We start from the raw sequence: 19064 nt of genomic DNA on the forward strand, positions 1-19064 counted from the left end.
AGATAAAAAAAAGGGAAAACTGTTTCCTCTTTTCTCTGCTTGGCCTCCCTCTGTCGCTGAGTCGGTTTGCACCCTTGTCACTCCCTTTGCTAATTCCTTCACTGACAGGAGAACCAGTGCCTCCTGCACTTTTATGGTGGAGTAGGGACTAGCAGCTCTCCAGGAACCTTTGAGCTCCTGGTGCCAGGCTGGAACTACTGAGGCACCCCGTCTTGGGTGGGGACCCACCAGTGAGAGACAGTTGTTCTAGGGCTACTCTGACTGTTGAGGCTCCCAGACTCGAGGACCAAGTGACTGCTGGATTCTCAGATATGATTCAGCTGTTGTTTCTGTTTTAAAGCTCATTTAGGGGCTGGAGAGATGGCTTGGTGGTTAAAAGCACAGGCTGCTCTTCCAGAGGTCCTGAGTTCATTTCCCAGTAACCACACAGTGGCTCCCAACCATCTGTAACGAGATCTGGTGCCCTCTTCTGGGATAAAGGTGTACATGCAAATGGAGCACTTATTAAAATAAAATATAAAAGATCTAAAAAAAATGGTCATTTAAATTCTGATTTTACGCACACACACACGTTCATCTCCTTGGTTCTGTTCATCTAGAGAACCCTTACTAAAACATTCTTTTTCATTTTTTCATTTTGTTTATCTTGTGTGTGGGAGGGAGGACTGCGCTCCACAGTGAGCATATGGAAGCCCGAGGACTTGTGGGAGTTGATGCTCTCCTTCCATCATATGTGTTGATGGGGTTGAACTCGGGTTGGCAGGCTGGTGGCAGATGCCTTTACCTGCTGAGCCATGTCATCGTTGGCTGTGGCTCTCTTACTTTAAAAGACAAATCACTTTCTAGTTGATGGCTACACTGGGTTACCTTTCTGAGCCTTAGGCCATTTCATTTGCTCAATTAAGTGTGTGTGTGCATGTGTGTGTATGCCTGGGTGTATGCATGTGTACTATATGCATCTAGGAGACTGTAGAGGCCAGGAAAGGGCATGGGATTCCCTGAAATTAGAGTGGTTGTTAGCAAGGGCTCTGAACGCTGGTCCTCTGCAAGAACAAGAAGTTCCCTTAAGCTGCTGAGCCAACCCTGTAGCCCCACTTCATCAGAGATGGTTGCTATACATTTTGACCAGAGTTTACAAGTGTTATCTGTTGGTGGTTAGCGATATGCAACTCACCGGACCGAGACCAGAATGGAATGCCGCCCCATTCAGGAATAGACTAGCCTTTATTATCTTCTTTTTTTAAATTTTATTTATTTATTTATTTATTTATTTATTTATTTATTTATTTATTTTTTGGACATGAGTCTTTATTGGCCACAGCTACTTGAGGGGGATGAAGCGGGAGGAGTGGGTGGCACCGATGCCAGGCCGGCCGTGCTCCACAGACTTGTAGATGATGGAGAACTCGCCCAGGTAGTGGCCAATCATCTCCGGCTTGATCTCCACCTGGTTGAAGGTCTTGCCGTTGTACACGCCCACTATGCTCCCCACCACCTCGGGCAGGATGATCACGTCCCGTCCCGCAGGTGGGGCTTCACCACCTCGGGCTTCTCCACCTCGGGCTTCTCCATGGGCGGCGCCTCCTTCTTGGCCTTTCTCAGGCGCTTGAGCAGCCAGTGCTGCTTCCGCCGCAGGCCGCGGTTGAGGCGTCGCCTCTGCCGGGCGCTGTAGAGCTGCATCAGCTGCTCATAGGACATGTCCAGCAGCTGGTCCAGGTCCACGCCACGGTAGGTGAACTTGCGGAAGGTCCGCTTCTTCTTCTGCTCCACTTCGGCCATCTTGGCGGCGACTCGGAAAAGCTTGAGTATCTTCTAATACTAGGTGTGCTACATCAGACAAAGCAGACGTTTTGAGGTCATACTGTGGCTCCAGATCCAGCAAGACAGAAGCATGCTGAAGCTGGGAACGTGGAGAGGACTGTGAGGACCTAGACATCAGCACCCTAGAAACATTTTGCTGGAGACCATCTTTGTAACATCTATCCCAGTAGCCTTGAATTCTCCTAAAAAGCCTCCTTCTTTTCTTCCCTCCTCTTTCCCATGCTTTCTTCCGGAAACATGTGCTTTTTACTCCAGTGAGGAACTGTAGTTTACTAGAGTGTTGTGGATTCATGCTAACTTCCCCTTGACTTCCTGGTAAAAGCTAAGATGTTTCATCTGGAGTTCTGTGGGTTTTTCTTCAACTGGGCGGTGGCGGTGCACACTTAATCCCAGCACTTGGGAGGCAGAGACAGGTGGATCTCTGTGAGTTCGAGGCTAGCCTGGTCTACAGAGTGAGTTCCAGGACAGGAGCAAGTCTCCAAAGCTACAGAGAAACCCTGTCTCTAAAAAACAAAACAAAACAAAAAAATCTATATTTATTTCCTTTGTGTGCCTGTGTATGTATGTGTTCACACATACATGCATGCCTGCCTTCCTTCTTCCCTCCCTCCCTCCCTCCCTCCCTCCCTCTCTCCTTTCTTTTTTTAGATCTAGGTCTCATGTAGCCGAGCTGCCCTCAGACTCACAGACTCACTATGTAGCTGAGGATGACCAGGAACTCGTTCCTCTCTGGTCTCCACTTCTGGAGAGCTGGGATTACATGGTTTAAACCATGCTGGGGACCAGACCCGGGCTTCACTTGCGCCGGGCAGGCAGTCTCTGCTTTGTATTCTGAATGCACTGTGACTTATATCCTTTGCCCACTCTGCAGTCTCCTGGTGGAACTGTCAACAGAGACCCTGCCTAAGCTGTGGTGATTGTCCTCTTTCGAGGCAGCACCCCCCAAATATCCAGCCTGAAGTTTATTACTCCTCAGTAAAGCAGGTCCCCTGATTATGTCTGTTTTTTTTAACTTTAATTTCCTTTTTAGATTTGTTTGTTTTCTATGTATGAACATTCTGCTTACAGATGTGTATATGTGCACGGCACGCATCTTGGTGCACACATCGGTCGGAAGAGGGTGTCAGCTTCCCTGGAATTGGTGTTGTGGGTGGTTGTGAGTCACTATGTGGGTGCTGAAACCGAACTAGAGCCCTTTCTTTACAAGGCTGCAAGTGCTCTAACCACAGAGCCATCTCTCTGGCCCTTATTTATGTCCATTTCATACCAAAGAAAACAGCTTTAGCAGAAAGGACTTTGCCAAGACCACACAGTGATTACTGTTGTTTCCTGCTCAGGGTGGATCCCAGGGACCTGTGCTTGCTCCCTTTTCTCACTGAAGCCACAGCATGGGGATACCCATTTTGAGCTATGTACAGAAATGGAAGACAGGGGTCAAGAGGGCAGAGGGACCACAAGATTGTTACAAGATGTTATATAGTTGGTCCTAGACGTTCATAGAAGAGTCCTTGGAATCTTTTGTTTGATGTGAGGTTCGAAAACTAGGAGTGTTTCAGACTTCCTAAAGTGGGGCTGGAGATCTAGTAGAGATTGCTAATTTCCCTGACTTTTCTTCCACCTCTTGAGGGAAGACAAACCTGACTGGTCCAGGACTGCAAAATAGGCTGGCTGGTGCTCTGGCGCCACCTCGTGGTCACTATTCGCAGTACATCATGTTGATGACAAGTTACACAGAAAAGCCCATTTCCCTGGAGCTCTAGGGGAAGGAGACAAACCCTTAGAGAACCCTGCTGGGAACGGGCTGGTGGGAAGGCTCAATGGATAAACCACCTATTGCCAAGCTCGAGGACTAGTGTTTCAGTGCTGGGATCCACACGGTCGAATTATTCTCTGACCTTCATGTGTGTGAGCACACAAATAAATAATGTATCTTTGAAAAAGAACTCAGTTTTGGGAAAGATGATGGCTTTCGAGAATCAGAGCTGGGGCTGAGAGATGACTGAGGCTAAGAGAGCTTTCTGCTTTGTCTTTCTTTCTTTTCTTTTTTCTTTTTCTTTTTTTTTTTTTTTTTTTTTTTTGAGACAGAGTTTCTCTGTGTAGCTCTGGCTATCCTGGCACTTGCTCAGTAGACCAGGCTGGCCTCGAACTCAGAGATCTGTTTGCCTCTGCCTCCCCAGAGCTGGGATTAAAGGTGTGTGCCACTACTACCTGGCTGACAGCTTGCTGCTTTGACAGAAAACCCAAGTTCAGCTTCCAGAACCCACACTGGACAGCTGACAACTTCGTGTAACTCCAGCTCCAGGGGATCTGAAGGCCACTTCTGGCCTCCACAGGTACACATGTGCATGACACACCCACCCCCTTAGACATATACTTTTAATATATACATAATTAAAGGTAACTTTTCAAGGGGCTGGAGAGATGGCTCAGTGGTTAAGAGCACTGACTGGTCTTCCAAGGGTCCTGAGTTCAGTTCCCAGCAACCACATGGTGACCCACAACCACCTGTAATGATGTCTGGTGCCCTCTTCTGGCCTACAGGCAGGATACTATATAAATAAATCTTAAAAAAAAGATAATTTTTCAAAAAAAAAAGAATTTGGCTTCAAATAGAATTGGATCCTCATTCTACTCTATATTGGCTGAGTGACCTCGGGCAAGTCCCTTCATCTCTCTGATCATCATTTTCCTCATTTGTAAAGTGGAGAGCATGCGTTTACCAGCCCCTCCTTATACCCAGGGCAAGTTTAACTTGGAGCCTGGAAAGCTTTAGATGTTTATCTTACGCAGAAGGCACTTCATAAGCAAAGGCAGGGAGCAGGGTGTGCGAGCATTCAGAAGACAGTAGAAACAGCTCCTCCCTCTTTCCTGGGTCAGTCCCTGCAGCAGGGCAGGGCAGTGGATAAGCCAGCTTGGAGGTGTTTAAAGACGCGCGAGCGTGTGTGCACGCGCGCGCGCGCGTGTGTGTGTGTGTGTGTGTGTGTGTGTGTGTGTGTATGTGTGTATACATGTAAGGGCAGGTGCCCTCAGAGGCAAAGAAAGGGCATCAGGTCCCCTGGTTGTAGTCCAGGCACTTGTGAGCTGCCCAGGACAGGGTGCTGGGTCCTGAACTCTGGTCCTCAGCAAGAGCAGCAAGGCTCTTAATGACTCAGTCATGTCTCCAGCTGTTTGTTTTTAATTTCTTTTTTTTTTTTTGAGACAGGGTTTCTCTGTGGTTTTGGAGCCTGTCCTGGAACTAGCTCTTGTAGACCAGGCTGGTCTCAAACTCACAGAGATCCGCCTGCCTCTGCCTCCCGAGTGATGGGATTAAAGGCTTGTGCCACCACCGCCCGGCTGTTTTTAATTTCTTGATTTGTAGTCTAGGCCGGCCTAATTACAGTCCTTCCACTTCAGCATTCAGCAGATTCCAGGCATGTCTGCCACACCTACCTCAAAGGAAATGTCTATCTATCTATCTATCTATCTATCTATCTATCTATCTATCTATCTATCTATCATATAGATATGGATATGGATATGGATATGGATATGGATATGGATATGGATATAGATATAGATATAGATATAGATATAGATATAGATAACAAGCAAGGAGCCAGATCCCTCCTGGGAGCAGCTGCCTATCCTCAGCTGAGCGCAGCAGCCCTCTGCAGGTTTGCTCCCCTGGACTGTGGCTGTCTCTTGTGCTTCAGGAAACACCCTAAACACCAATTACCTGCTCGCCCCTCTTCTTCCTTCAAGGTCTCACTACGTAGATCAGGCTAGCCCCCACCTACCTCTGCCCTCCCCACCAAGTCCAGTTCCTCAAGCGTCTCTGAACAGCCGCACCTGGCTCTGGTTCTGTCTGCCCGCCCACAGAGGCATCTGACTCTTCCCTGGTCTTGAGCCAGCACCCACCACCTGCAGGGCGGAGTCCTAGCTCTGCTCGTTTGGTTTCCTTCCGTCTCTTTAGCTGTTCCCTTTCGGGGCTTCTACTCTGCACACCCTGGCTTGGCTCGTCCTCAAAGGTCTGTCCTGCCCTTCTCTTTTCACTTGTCCTGCTCTTCCAGAACCACGCATGCATTTGTTTTTAAAATTATTATGATGATGATTTGTGTGTGATAGGGACTATAGAGTATAGAACTAGTTCTTCTTTTACAACTCGATGTAGATTAAGTTCACCAGACTTGCATACCAAGCTCTTTTATCCCAATAACCACCCTGATGACCCTATAGATTGGCTGGTGGCTTGCTTGTTTTGTTTGTGACAGGGTCTCATGTTGCCCAGGCTGACCTCAAACTCCCTATGTAGAGGATGAGCTTGAACTCCTGATCTCCTGCCTTTGCCTCCTGAGTGCTGGAATTACAGACATGCACCACATGCCTGTAGTCTATAGTGCTGAGGATGGAGCCCAGGGCTTTGAGCGTACAAGGCAAGCACTCTGCTAACTGCACTACACCCGCAATCCCTCTCCCTGGCCATCTGATCCACCCCATTGGCTTTAATTACCGGTTGCTTTGTTTTTCCCAGGGCTACACAGAGAAACCCTGTTTCCAAAAAAAAACATAAATAAATAAATATGGAAATTTGTTTTTACTGGGCTACAGAGAAACCCTGTCTTAAAAGTTGCTTTTAATTATTTGAGTGCATGTGCGTGTGTGTGTGTGTGTGTGTGTGTGTGTGTGTTCGCATGCGTGCATTCACCGTAGCTCCTGGATTGAGGTCAGAGAACAGCTTTTAGGAATTGCTTCTTTCCTTCCACCGTGTGGGTTCAGAGGACAAGATTCAGGCCACCGGGTTTGTCCATAAGCACTTTTACCTACTAAATCAATCTCACTGGCCCAGCCACAGTAAAACCTCCCTCTGCCTTTCCCCTCTCCACCACAGGCCACACTAGACTGATCCAGTCTCAAGGAGAAACAGGAGAAACAGAGTCAGGCGGTGGTGACTCTCACCCTGAATCCCAGCACTTGGGAGTCACAGGCCTTTAATCCCAACACTAGAGAGGTGGGGACAAGAAGGAATGTGGTTGGGCAGAGAGAGGAATATAAGGTGGGAGGAGACAGGAGCTCAAAGCATTCAGTCTGAGGATTTGTGGGGACAGGATCTTGCCCCTTGGTTCTGAGGATTTCGTAGAGGTAAGAACTAGTGGCTGGAGGCTCTGCTTCTCTGATCTTTCAGCTTTCACCCCCTAATATCTGACTCCGGGTTATTATTATTATTATTTTTTTTCCAGACAAGGTTTCTCTGTAGCTTTGAAGCCTGTCCTCTAGCTCTTGTAGACCAGGCTGGCCTCAAACTCACAGAGATCGCCTGCCTCTGCCTCCTAAGTGCTGGGATCAAAGGCATGTGCCACCACTGCCCGGCTCTGGGTTTTTATAATTAAGATCAATTAGAATTCACACTACAGTTACTCAAGATCATCTTAGAGAGTTGTTATTATTTTTTTTATTTAATATGGCCAATTTACAAGTTCTGAGGGACTAAAGGTGTAACCACGCTTGGAAGACCATTGTTCTGCCGACTGTCAGCCTCCTCTGGTCCCTAACTATTCATGGAGCCTAGCCCTCAGCCCACTAAAACCCACCTCTCTTCTAGGTCTCTTCAGGACAAGAGCTTGGAATCCCATCACTGAATTGACCTGTGTTAGGTGTTGGATGAGACTCATCAACCAGTTTATTCTCTGTGGACTCACAGAGCTAGACGCAAGTCTTCTTCTCCCCAGATACAGCCGTGGGATGGATGTAGCCATGATGGGGACAGGCGGCCCCACACAGAAAGAAAAAGTGGAAGAAACAGTTCCAAACAGTTTCAGAAGAAGATTGACCTAGAAATGGTCAATCCCCCGTGGTTCATGGACGACCCCCACCCAACCCCATCCTTATGAAAGTAGCACGCGTGTGCAGCTGTGCAGTTTCCTGCTGGCGGGATTTGCAGATGTGAATTACCTTCCATTTGGTACTCTCTCCCTCTCAGTCTACACGCCAGTGCTTTTTCTGGTATTAAATTCTCAATAACCTTGTGGGTCTCTTATGCATGCCATGGGCATTCACTCCATTAGATTCCTTTATGGGTCTTCCCTAGATAAAGTCCCCATTTCCTTCCTTCCCCTTCTCTTCCCTCCTCATCCCTCCCTCCCCTCTTCTCTTCCTTTGAGAATCTGAGAGTCGCCCTGTGTAGCCCAAGGTTACCTAGTCCTGGGAAGCCTTGAACTTGTGATCCTCCTGCCTCAGCCTCTTGCTGGGACCACAGACATGTGTCACTGTTCTCAACTTTGTGTTGCCTGTTTTAAACTGAAAGTATAGGTTCGCTAAAAATGAGAGTAAAAAGCATTTGGGTGCCTGCTACAGGCTGAACGCAGGCTGAAGTCAACACATGGGCCAAGAGTCGAAAGCCTATGTTTTATTTTTGGCTTCCACTGAGGGATGTGCGTACCACACGGTTAATCTCAAAAGCATTTTCTCTCAGAGAATGCTCTGACCTTTTGATCGTATTAGCAACAGATCCCTGACCTATTGCCTCAGCTTTTTCTCTGAAACACGCTTTCCTGATGGCGAAGGCGTTTATTTTAAAATCAGTGCGGTCTGAGTAGGCTGCTAAGTCCCCAACCATCAGATCCCAGGCTTGTTGGTTAGTTCTTCTGAGTCTTGGGCTTGCTGTGTTGCCCAGGCTGGTTTCCAAGTCCTGGGTTCTAGCAATCCTCCTGCCTCAGACTTTCACATATCTAAGACTACAAGCTCACACTACCATGCTCAGCTCTGATACAGCAGAATCATGAAAATGGATCGTAAAGCAGATACAAGATATTTTACATTCATAGAAGTGTGCTACAGCCCCATCCTACATCTAAAATACTTAACAAGGGGTAAGTACTTTAGGTAGTTTTTATAACGTTTACGTGCGTGTGTGGTGTGTGTGTGTGTGTGTGTGTGTGTGTGTGTGTGTGGTATGTGTCCATGCCATGTGGTCAGGGGATGACTTGTGGAAGTCGGTTCTCTCCAGCATGGGAATTTCAGGGACTAAACTTAGTCTTAGCTTGTCAGGTTTGGTGTCCAGCACCTTTACCTGCTGAGCCGTCTGGCCAGCCTGTGATACACTTCCGATGGCATCATTTGACCCAGATGGGGTGGTGTACACCTGTAATTCCAGCATCCAGGAGGTGGTAGAGGACAGGCGACCTAAGTTCAAGGTCATCTCTGCTAGACGGTAATTTGAGACCTGGGTGGGTTAGACTCTTTGTCTAAATCAAATAAATAAGAGGAAGACTCTTCCTAGGTAAGCGTTTGGTAGGGGTAGCAAGGTCACCAGCCAACCGCTGAATCGACACCAGAGCCACAGACTCAGATCCTACCTTGATACGTTTTCGGGGTCAGTAAAGGTTTCAGAGGTGTGTGTTAGCCTGAGGTCCCTACTCTGTGACAGTGTGAGCCTGTGGCCAGGGCAGGAGAGGCCCAGGAAGCTGCACTCTCTCAAACTTTGAGAACAAGAGAAAGGGGTTGGTGGCCATGGGTGACACATCTGGAAAGAAACAGAAACCACAGCAGGACCAGGACGGTACAGCTGGTGTACATGGTGATTTGCAAATCTGGGCCACTTCCTGTTCAGAAACCAGTGATAAAATATGTTTGGGCAACTTGGGCCTCAACGGGCACGTCAAAGGGAGGTTCCCACCTTAATTTCAGGCCTAAGGATGCTCTTTGTAGGTCTGTTGGGGCCACTCAGCTGAAGATTTCAGGAACATGGCACCTAAAGAAAGGGCTGTGTTCAAGAATTAATGGGAGGGCTGGAGAGATGGCTCAGCGGTTAAGAGCATTGCCTGCTCTCCCGAAGGTCGTGAGTTCAATTCCCAGCAACCACATGGTGGCTCACAACCATCTGTAATGAGGTCTGGTGCCCTCTTCTGGCCTGCAGGCATCACACAGACAGAACATTGTATACATAATAAATAAATATTTATAAAAAAAAAAAGAATTAATGGGAAACAACCCAAACATCATCACTAGCAAACAGATTTAATCAGGTGAAGAACCTTCCTTTTTCTTTTTTGTTTTTTTTCGAGACAGGGTTTCTCTGTAGTTTTGGTGCCTGTCCTGGAACTAGCTCTTGTAGACCAGGCTGGTATCGAACTCACAGAGATCCGCCTGCCTCTGCGTCCCGAGCACTGGGATTAAAGGCGTGCGCCACCACCTCCCGGCTCTCCTTTTTCTTTTTAAGCTTTATCATTTATTATTATTATTATTATTATTATTATTATTATTGTGTGGTATACACACACACATACATAGTGTGGGAGGGGATGCACTGGTGCCACAATGTGCATGCGGAAGTCAGAGGATGACTTTCAGGAGTCAGCTCTCTACTTCTACCATGGAGGTCCTGGGGATTGAACTTTGGTCTTCACATTTGGTGGCAAGTACTCTACCTGCCGTCCCATTTGGCTGTCCCTGTTGAGCTATTGCTTCTTTTTCCTCCTCCTCTTCCTTTTCTTCCTCTTCATCATCACCATCTTCCTCATGCTATCTATCTATCTATCTATCTATCTATCTATCTATCTATCTATCTATCTACCTACCTACCTATCATCTATCTATCTATCATCTATCTATCTATCATCTATCTATCTATCTATCTATCTATCTATCTATCTATCTACCTACCTACCTACCTATCTATCATCTATCTTTTTCTCTCTCCCTCTTTGATACAGGGTCTCACGCAGCCCAGGGTCTACTTGGTAGAGCTGGAGCGAGGACAACCATTACTGTCAAGTTTCCAGTTGATGCTGATGGAGCTCATCTGGGGAGCATTTGAAGATCTCTGAACATGAGCAAGGCAAAGCAGAATAAGAGTACCCTGATGCTGATGGCCTCGTCAGGGAGCTGAGTCAGTTAAACAACTGCCCTGCTTCCAAATTTCTCACTCGGTGAGAATAAACCACTATCTGCTCAAGCCCAGTTGGATTTCTTATCATTTCCAAGATCCTGTGTCTTTTTCTGGCCTCTGAGGACATCAGGGTCACATATGATGCACATACATACATGCAGGCAAAACACTCCCAAACATAAAATTATTAAAGAAAAAATTTAAACCTTAAGACTTTATGCCCAGGGTTTATAATGTCAGCCAGTACTGCCCACCTCACCCCTACCAGCTTAATGCCTGCTCCTTTGAAGAAACTATTTTCAACTCTTAGGCAGCTTTCCTTTGTAATTGAGGAATTTGAATAAACAGCTTGCTAAATTACCCTTATTAACCCTCCATCTTTGTTTTATCCTTTCCTGCTAAGCAAGACAAAGATACAACTTTCTTTACTCTATCCCTAGATTCCTTCTCCGATGATTTCCTGATCTAGTTGAGTGACAATCTCTTTCTACTGTTCACTGTCTATAATATTGTGCTGACCGTTGGATTTACTGATTAGATTTTCCTCACTGTTTAAGCCTTTGTTTTCTCTGGAGCCAAATGATCACTCTGTACTGAGGTGTCTAATTTCTAAGAATCTGCGATTAATTCATCTCGGGATATTTCTTGTTTCTTTTCTCCTTCCCCCATTTCACCTAGGGTCTTGCAATGTAGGGCCTCACGTTCACTTTGCTTACCGTAAAGCACAAACCTTGGACTCTTCTTGCCTCCACCCCTGGAGGGCTGGAACTAGAGATATACACTGTCAACACTGAGCTGGGTGAGAGTTCTTTTTTCTCTGTATAGCCCTGGCTGTCCTGGAACTTTCTCTGTAGACCAGGCTGGCCTTGAACTCAGAGATCTGCCTGCCTCTGCCTCCTGAGTACTGGGATTAGAGGGTTCTGGAAGATCATGGTGAAGAGCTGTAGTTGAGAGTCAAGCTGCCCTCACAGCAGGGCTGGTTGTCAGTACAGGAAGGAAGGAAGAGCTCCAGGCCGCAGGAAGAAAGCAGAGAAAATAAGTAACTCAGCGTCCTTCTGGTTTCCTGCCTGTGCCTCCAGTTGAGCACAACCAGGAACCTGCCTGCAGGGGAGCTGGCTGATGCTCTCCATTGGAGTAGATCTGGGCTCAGAGAGGGATGTGGGGGGTTCAGAACACAGCCTCAGGGGGAGGGGCACAACTTTGAAAGCAAGTGCAGCTAAAAAAAAACCCTCGTTCACACTGCTTCTAGAACAGCAGGGTAGCTAGCTAGCTTAGAATTCTGGGTTGGCAACTCTTTCTCTCAGAATTTCAGAGGCACGGTTCCATGTTTCCCTGGCTTCCACAGCTGCTGTTGAGAACTCTGTGCCGTTCTCCTTCCTGGTCCTTCTTCTACATGTGACTTGTTTTTACTTTCTGGAAACTTCCGGTTTTACCTCCCCCCCCCCCCCAGGGTTTGCTTTTTGCAGTTGCTATGCTGTGGTGTGGGGTGATTTCCTTTCTTTGCCCTTCAGAGTCTCGCCCAGAAGGTCTTGGCCAGGCGTGCTTACCCAGTCCCTTGTAAGGTCCTGAAAATGCAGGAGCTACTAATACAGGACAGAGGGTAGTGAGGGCGCTCTCGGATGCTGTCTGTACTATCACGTAGCTGGAGGGGATGCAAGATCACCATGGCAGTGAGCTGCATAGCATGAGCTGCTGAGGCATAGTCACACACAGTTGGTCCAACCTCCGCTCCCAGGGTCCATATCACTGAACAGCTGTGGAAGGTTTTAGTGAGGTCAGAGTAGAGAAGGGAAGGCAGAGAAAGGGGCTTGATGTGGGGCACAAGTGATTGTAAGGAGAATGGCAGATGGGCATAGGATGAAGTCCGTTCCCATCAGGTTGCCTGGTCCCGGCATTGGGGCCTGGGCTTCCATGCTGGATGGAGCCGGCCAGTATGCTCACAAGACAGACTTCATGAGACTGTTCACAAGCAGGAATGTTTGTGGAGTCCAGAGTACAGGTGTAAAGAGATAAAGGGATGTCATTCTCTGTCTGGAAGAGACCTATGACTGACTGTTGCTGATCTTCTGGAGTCCCAAGCAATGTGACCATCAGGACACAGTGCCACTGAGAAAAGCCCTGATCCTGCCTGCCCTCTTGGGCACCCTCAGCAGTGGCGAGCAGAGGTGCTTCTGAGAGTCAGGCTGAGGAGTGGACAGGTAGGAATCCTAGAAGGAAAGAAGGGCCGGAAGGCAAAGACGCACAGTTGATTTCTGCACAGCCACATTTTCAAGGCTGGCAGTGCAGCCTCTGCTAAGTCACGGCAAGTTCTTGACGTCTAAAGAAACGTGAGGGCGGAATGCAGGTAGCCCAATGGGCCATGCTTTCACCGGCGATCCAGAGTCCACTTACTGTGACAACCGACATAGAGGTGATGGGAAAATAGAAAATTAGTCCAGCTCGCTTAATGACAAAGCCATTTAATTAGTATTACCCTAAATTGGCAGCCTGACTAACCAGTGGGTTGGAAGCTATTTTAGTTCAATATGTGACTCAAGAGGTTCGCTCCCTCAGCTAGAAGGTGCAGGAACAGAGAGCTCCCGTGGCAATAGTCCAAACACAGCGCCTCTAGAGTCTCCTTCCGGGCATTTACTGCAGCGCTTACTCTACCGTGGCCACTTAGGAGAAAACTGCTTTCTGAGCCAGGCGTGTTGGTGCAAGGTACTCTGCTACAAAAATAAACACAAAAGGCAACGAGCGGATAAATATACCCAAGGAGTAGTGATTTTTTTTTCCCTTTTGTTTCTCTCTCTCTTTTTTTCAGTCTCTCTGTCTCTTCTTTTTGAAACAGGATCTCAGGAGATCCTCATATCCACCATGTAGCTGAAGCTAGCTTTGAACTCCTGCCCGGCTTGCCTCCACCTACCGAGTGCTGGGGTCACAGGCATGTGGCACCAGTTCTGGCTTTGATGAATCCTTTTTTGTAGGATTAGTTAAGTTACGATTTGGTGAGAAAAACAACCCACAACTTAACGCAGAGCAGACTTTCCTGTTGCTCATCGCCTCCCATCTCTTGTGGACTAGCAGAGAGCTCTCGCTGATCTGAAATAAATTCAGGCCTTCATTATGCAGCCCAGTCTGGACCCTTGGGGGCTGCCCTTACAGGGTTCAGAAGTCATCTCTGTTTTCTATAGCAGAGATCCACTCTGTCTTCGCAGTTCTGTCCTTTGTGGATAGTGTATCCCAGCCAAAGCAGAAAATAAAGGCTTCAGGAAGAAAGTGACAGGTTTCTGCATGGCCCATTGACTATGTCTGACCATAAAGAGATCAGGAAATAAACCCTATCATAGACGGGTAAGGCCAAAAGCCAGATAGATTTAGCAATAGGTGTTAATAGCCTGTCATTCACGATGTGCTGAGAGTTGTTCTAGAAATGCTACAGGTCAGAGAAACTTTGCATCAGTCCTGCGAACAGGCTCTTAGCATCACTACCGGTCCCACTTCACAGATGGGATACCGAGGTACAGAGTTCAGCAACCTGCCAAAGCCACACCAACAGTATTGAAGCCCTAGATTGCAGCCCAGGCGATCTGACTTCATGGTATGTGTGTGTCGTCACCAGACTATGCAGGTCTCTCACGGAGTGGAAGAACGTCAGAAGCTCCCAAAGGCTATTTCAATGTGTGAGCATGGGTCAGTGAGATTGTCATATAAGAGGCCTCGGGAGGCTCAGAGTCACCTGTAACTCTAGCTCCAGAAAATTGGATGCCCTCTTCTGGCGTCCCAGGGCACCTGCACTTATGTGCACACACCTATGTATACACATACACAAACACATACACATTGTTGAATACTTAAATCTCTAGGCCAGAATGTTGCAATGCCTCTCCAGCACTCAGTAGGCAGAAGCAGGCAGATCTCTGTGAGTTCAAGGCCTTTCTGGTCTGCACAGTGAGTTCAGGTCAGCTCAGGCTACATAGTGAGACCCTGTCTTAAAATAAAGCAGATATTTAACAAATGTCTAAGATAATATTTAGTCTGATAGATCTATCTGAGGAAAATACTTTATGAACTTGTATGTTTATGAAAGCAAATTCTTTGAGGCTTAGGTAGAATGAAAAGGTTTTCGACAGAGTAATAAACTTCTGATTAATAAAGTAACAGAAAAAACTTAATTTCCCTTTGAAAATATAAGCATTTTGAAGGGAGTCTGTTCTTGAGAGAAAGTAGAGCTGGACAAGAGGGCTGTCTTAGCCGTAACCGAGTACTTGGCCTTGCTGGCTTCCCTGATCCTTTGCTCTAGTGTTCAAAGGAAACCCTTAGCATCACAAATCGGAAGGTGCTGCTCCTGTCTCCTATAGCACTTTCTGTTTCTTGTAGGAATTTGGTAGTGAAGGAATGATTCTTTTCTTTACTTCAAAGAATGAGAAGAGCCGGGCGGTGGTGGCGCACGCCTTTAATCCCAGCACTCGGGAGGCAGAGGCAAGGTGGATCTCTGTGAGTTCGAGGCCAGCCTGGTTTACAAGAACTAGTTCCAGGACAGGTTCCAAAGCTACAGAGAAACCCTGTCTCGAAAAAACAAAAACAAAAAAGAAACAAACAACCCTCAAAAAAAAAAAAAACCCAAGACTGCTTCTTTGCTTTGTGAGTGTTTAAGTAAGAAGGTGGCTGGAGAGAGGCTCAGCAGTAGACAGAGTCTGGTAATCTCCCAGAGGACCCTGGTTCAGTTCCTAACACCACATTGCTCAGTGCTTCCATCAGCTCATAACAGCATGTCACTCCAGCTCCAGGGGATGCAATGCCTTCTTCTGGTCTCCTTGGGCACCTGCGCGCACGCATGCGCGCGCACACACACATACACACACACACACACACACACACACACACACACACACACAGAGCCAGGTATGGCGACACATACCTTTAATCCTAGAACTTTGGAGGTAAATGTAGGCAGATCTCTGTGAGTTTGAGGCTATCCTGGTCCACAATATGGAGTTCAGGCTATCAGGGGAAACCTGTTCAAAAACAAATAAATTATTAAAAAAAAAAAAACAAGAAGAAGGGAAGAAAAAAATGGCAGAACAATGCTCAAAGAGGATGGTAGTCACAAGACGAAGGCTAATGTATATCAGCGAGCAGGAGGTATGCCAACTTAGAAGTTGTGGTGAGGACTGGGCAGTGGTGGCACATGCCTTTAATCTCAGCACTTAGCAGGGAGACCTCCGAGTTCGAGGCCGCCTGGTCTACAGAATAAGTTCCAGGACAACCAGAGCTAAACCAAGAAACTTTGCCTGGGAAAAAAAAGAAAGAGAAAAGAAAAGAAAGAGAAAAGAAAAGAAAGAGAAAAGAAAAGAAAGAAGTGATCATGTGGGAGGGTGTAGTGTCTCTTTAACTTGGAACAGAGGGTGAGTTCTTTCACCTCTTGAAGAAAAGACTAAGCTGAGGGAGTCTGGGATACCCACAACCCTTGGGTTATATAAAGATAATAAGTATACATTTCATAAAGGTTGCGGTGAAGAGCATACTGTGCAAACTGACACGAAGCGCTTAGCGCAGTGCCTTCCACACAGTAAGAACTCGGTAGATGTTGGTTGTTACCGTCACTATTCTCTTCGCTCTCCTCCCTTTTCCACCGGGCTTCATTCATTCTTTTCCAAGGACATGAAGGGGGCGTGTCCTCCCACTGCCGCTCTCACCTAAGCCCCGCCCCCGCCCCTTCCCGGATTGGCTCCTTGGAGGCGGAGCCGAGGGAAGAGCCCAGTGCGGTGCGGTGGGCGGGGCGCATGCGCGGGTTGGGCTGGGTGGAGGAGGAGAGGAAGAGCTGCCGGAAGTAGGCGGTGGAGGTGGCGGCAGAGCTGGCCGAAGCTGCCAGGGAAACCGAGGCGGGAAGCGCGGCGGCAGAACCTCAGCACTGGGGTCAGGTGTGCGGCCCGCACGCCTGAGGCCGAGGGCTCGCTCCGCCTAGGCCGCGTCCCAGGTCCCGCAGCCTCCGCGGGTCCCCTCCTTGCCCGGAGCCCGCCAGGAGGCGCCGCGCCGAGGGACTGCGGGGCGGGGGGCAGACGGCCCTGACCCCGGGACGCCTCGGGGCGGGGCGAGAGGACACGGCTCGTCCAGCTCGGGAGGTGCGCCTGAGCGGGGGCCCCGAGGCCTCAACCCGGGACCGAGGCAGGGGCTCCTGGGGGCGCGGAGGGCGCTTCGCCCTCTGCCCCCGCCGGCACCCTGGCCATGACGGGCAAGTCGGTGAAGGACGTGGATCGGTACCAGGCGGTCCTGGCCAACCTGCTGCTGGAGGAAGATAACAAGTTCTGTGCTGACTGCCAGTCCAAAGGTAGCACATCCGCGGCACCGGCTGGGGGCTGACCGTGTGCGGGGCGGTGGCGTGGCGGTGGCCTGAGTAGGGAGGGGATTCTGGAGCCCAGGAGCGAGCCCTCCTCGGATGGCAACGGGTGCTACCCTTGCTCAAGAGCCTTCTGGATTTCCTGGGGCTGGGGTTTAGTGTGGCGAGGGGGCTGGGGAGATGTGTGTGCGTGCGTGCGTGTGCGTATGTGTGTGTCTATGTGTGTTATGAGAGCGTGGTGAAGATGGTATAGTGGGGGGTGGGGAGGCCCGATGTGTTCAGGTGAGAATGTCTGTGTTGCAGGCTCTGAATGGCTTCTGGGCCCGCTGTCATCCAGAGCTGGCCGCCTTTCACTTGGCAGAGCTGTGGGTGAGCTGCAGTGTGGTGGTGGGGGTGGGGGCGGCGAGGAGGAAGGTGAGATGACGAAGAGGAAAACTGTCGAAATGGTTTTTAAAGGTGGCATTCCTCACTGTCTGCTCTTTCATTAGCAGCTCCTGTCATTTTGCCACCTTGTTGAGCTCTGACAAAGTGCTTGGGTGGCTTTCTTCACTCAGGATGTGTGCCCTGGGAAGCTGCCTTACGCAGTGACACAGTGCGGATTTCTAGATAGCCTCGCCTGGTCTGTGGAGGCCTTGTGCTTGTGGGGTGGCCGAAATTAGCAGGATCTGGGCTGTAGTGCAGGACCCATCCAAACAGGGAGAAAGGGAAGCAAGGAATTCATCGAATTCGTTGCTTCCTTGGTGCTTCCACTCCTAGAGGTGAAACGGAAGGATTTTTGTAAATCGGCCACAACCATTTAGCCTTTGTTTTCTGTGCTCTTAAAGGTTCGTGCTTTAATAAAATTAAAGGTCGATATGGTAGAAAAATGTACTAGTGAAATGTTTGTACTTGGCTTTGTAGAGACAAGCATATTGGGGGGGGGCTATTGTTTATGTACCTTAGTTCCATTTCCAGATTTGCCGTATAGCATATGGGCATATAGTTTAAGACAAATTCAAATGTGTGTGTATTGATTTTGAGAAAAGCAATAGATTCCTAACCCGTGCTTCATGTGATTATGGTTTATTTAGAGTAGGGTTATGTAAGGAGGGCATCAGGAATGATGATGCATTGATTTAGACTCCTAGTAATATTTTTTTAGTGACCTCTTATCAGCAGGCAAATGGAACGTACTATTGGGAAAGCAGGTCTCTGGATTTCTCTCCTAAATTTTTATTTATTTATATTTTTTTGGAGACAGGGTCCCTCTGCATAGCCCTGACTATCTTAGAACTCACTTTGTAAACCAGGCTGGCTTTGAACTCACAGAGATCCCCTGGCTACCCCCACCTGGCTAGATTGATTCTGGTTAGATCTGTTGGGATGTTTGGTTTAACATCTGGTTTCACTCAGATTCTCTAATGTCCTCAGTTGACAGCTCTTAAGTCACAGTGAGGCATCCCTGGGTGAACATCACCACATTTGGGGAATCAGATGCCGTTTTTGGTGATTTTTAGAACCACCCCCTCCCCTATTTCTCATGTCGCGCTTAAACTTACTCATTCCAATAAAATATACCACGTGGAAGAGAGAGGTTACTTTGTCATTTCCTCCAAATTTCCCACTGCCCTTTATTAATAGTCCTATTGGAAACTCAGATATGAAGCCTTGGTTAATGCCTAACGAGAAAGAGTCGCTGGGGCCTGTGAAATGGCTCAGTGGAGAAAGGCGCTTGCCACCAAGACTGACTGAGTTTGGTGTCCAGGACGCACAGTTGTTCCTTGACCTCCACGGGGATGCTCTAATACCTGTACAAATCCCTACACAATCCATAAATAAGATGTAAACAACAGCGACAAAAGCTAGTAGCAGCTGACGCTACTACCTTAGCTCCTCAACATTCCAAGCCAGAAATTATTTTCAATACATTTCACCACTGTTAAAAAAGAGATACTGTTATCTTTCAGTTCTGTTAAACAGGCTTTTGCCGAGGCCTTGTGTTTATCGAGTGGGAGAAATTATCCAGCCCAGTCTGCCGGTTAACCCCTCTTTCGTGTTGTTCCTCTTTTCCCCTTTCTGCTT

At 48.1% G+C, this 19064-nt stretch overlaps 1 protein-coding gene and 1 pseudogene across 1 annotated transcript in view; one reads left to right on the forward strand and one right to left on the reverse strand.

Moving 5' to 3' along the window:
- Positions 1–1321: 1321 nt before the first annotated feature.
- Positions 1322–1796, reverse strand: LOC126513131 (40S ribosomal protein S15-like; annotated as a pseudogene).
- Positions 1797–16486: 14690 nt separating this feature from the next.
- Smap2 (small ArfGAP2) overlaps positions 16487–19064 on the forward strand; it is a 49108-nt gene continuing 46530 nt past the window's right edge. The window contains exon 1 of the mRNA XM_050161298.1: positions 16487–16994. Within this exon, the coding sequence (XP_050017255.1) occupies positions 16892–16994 (103 nt within the window). The 5' untranslated portion in view covers positions 16487–16891. The remainder of the gene's footprint in view (positions 16995–19064) is intronic.

The sequence above is a fragment of the Alexandromys fortis genome, unplaced genomic scaffold, assembly GCF_014885135.2.
Source record: "Alexandromys fortis isolate MF-2015 unplaced genomic scaffold, M_Fortis_MF-2015_v1.1 scaffold_122, whole genome shotgun sequence".
Classification (NCBI taxonomy): Eukaryota; Metazoa; Chordata; class Mammalia; order Rodentia; family Cricetidae; genus Alexandromys; species Alexandromys fortis.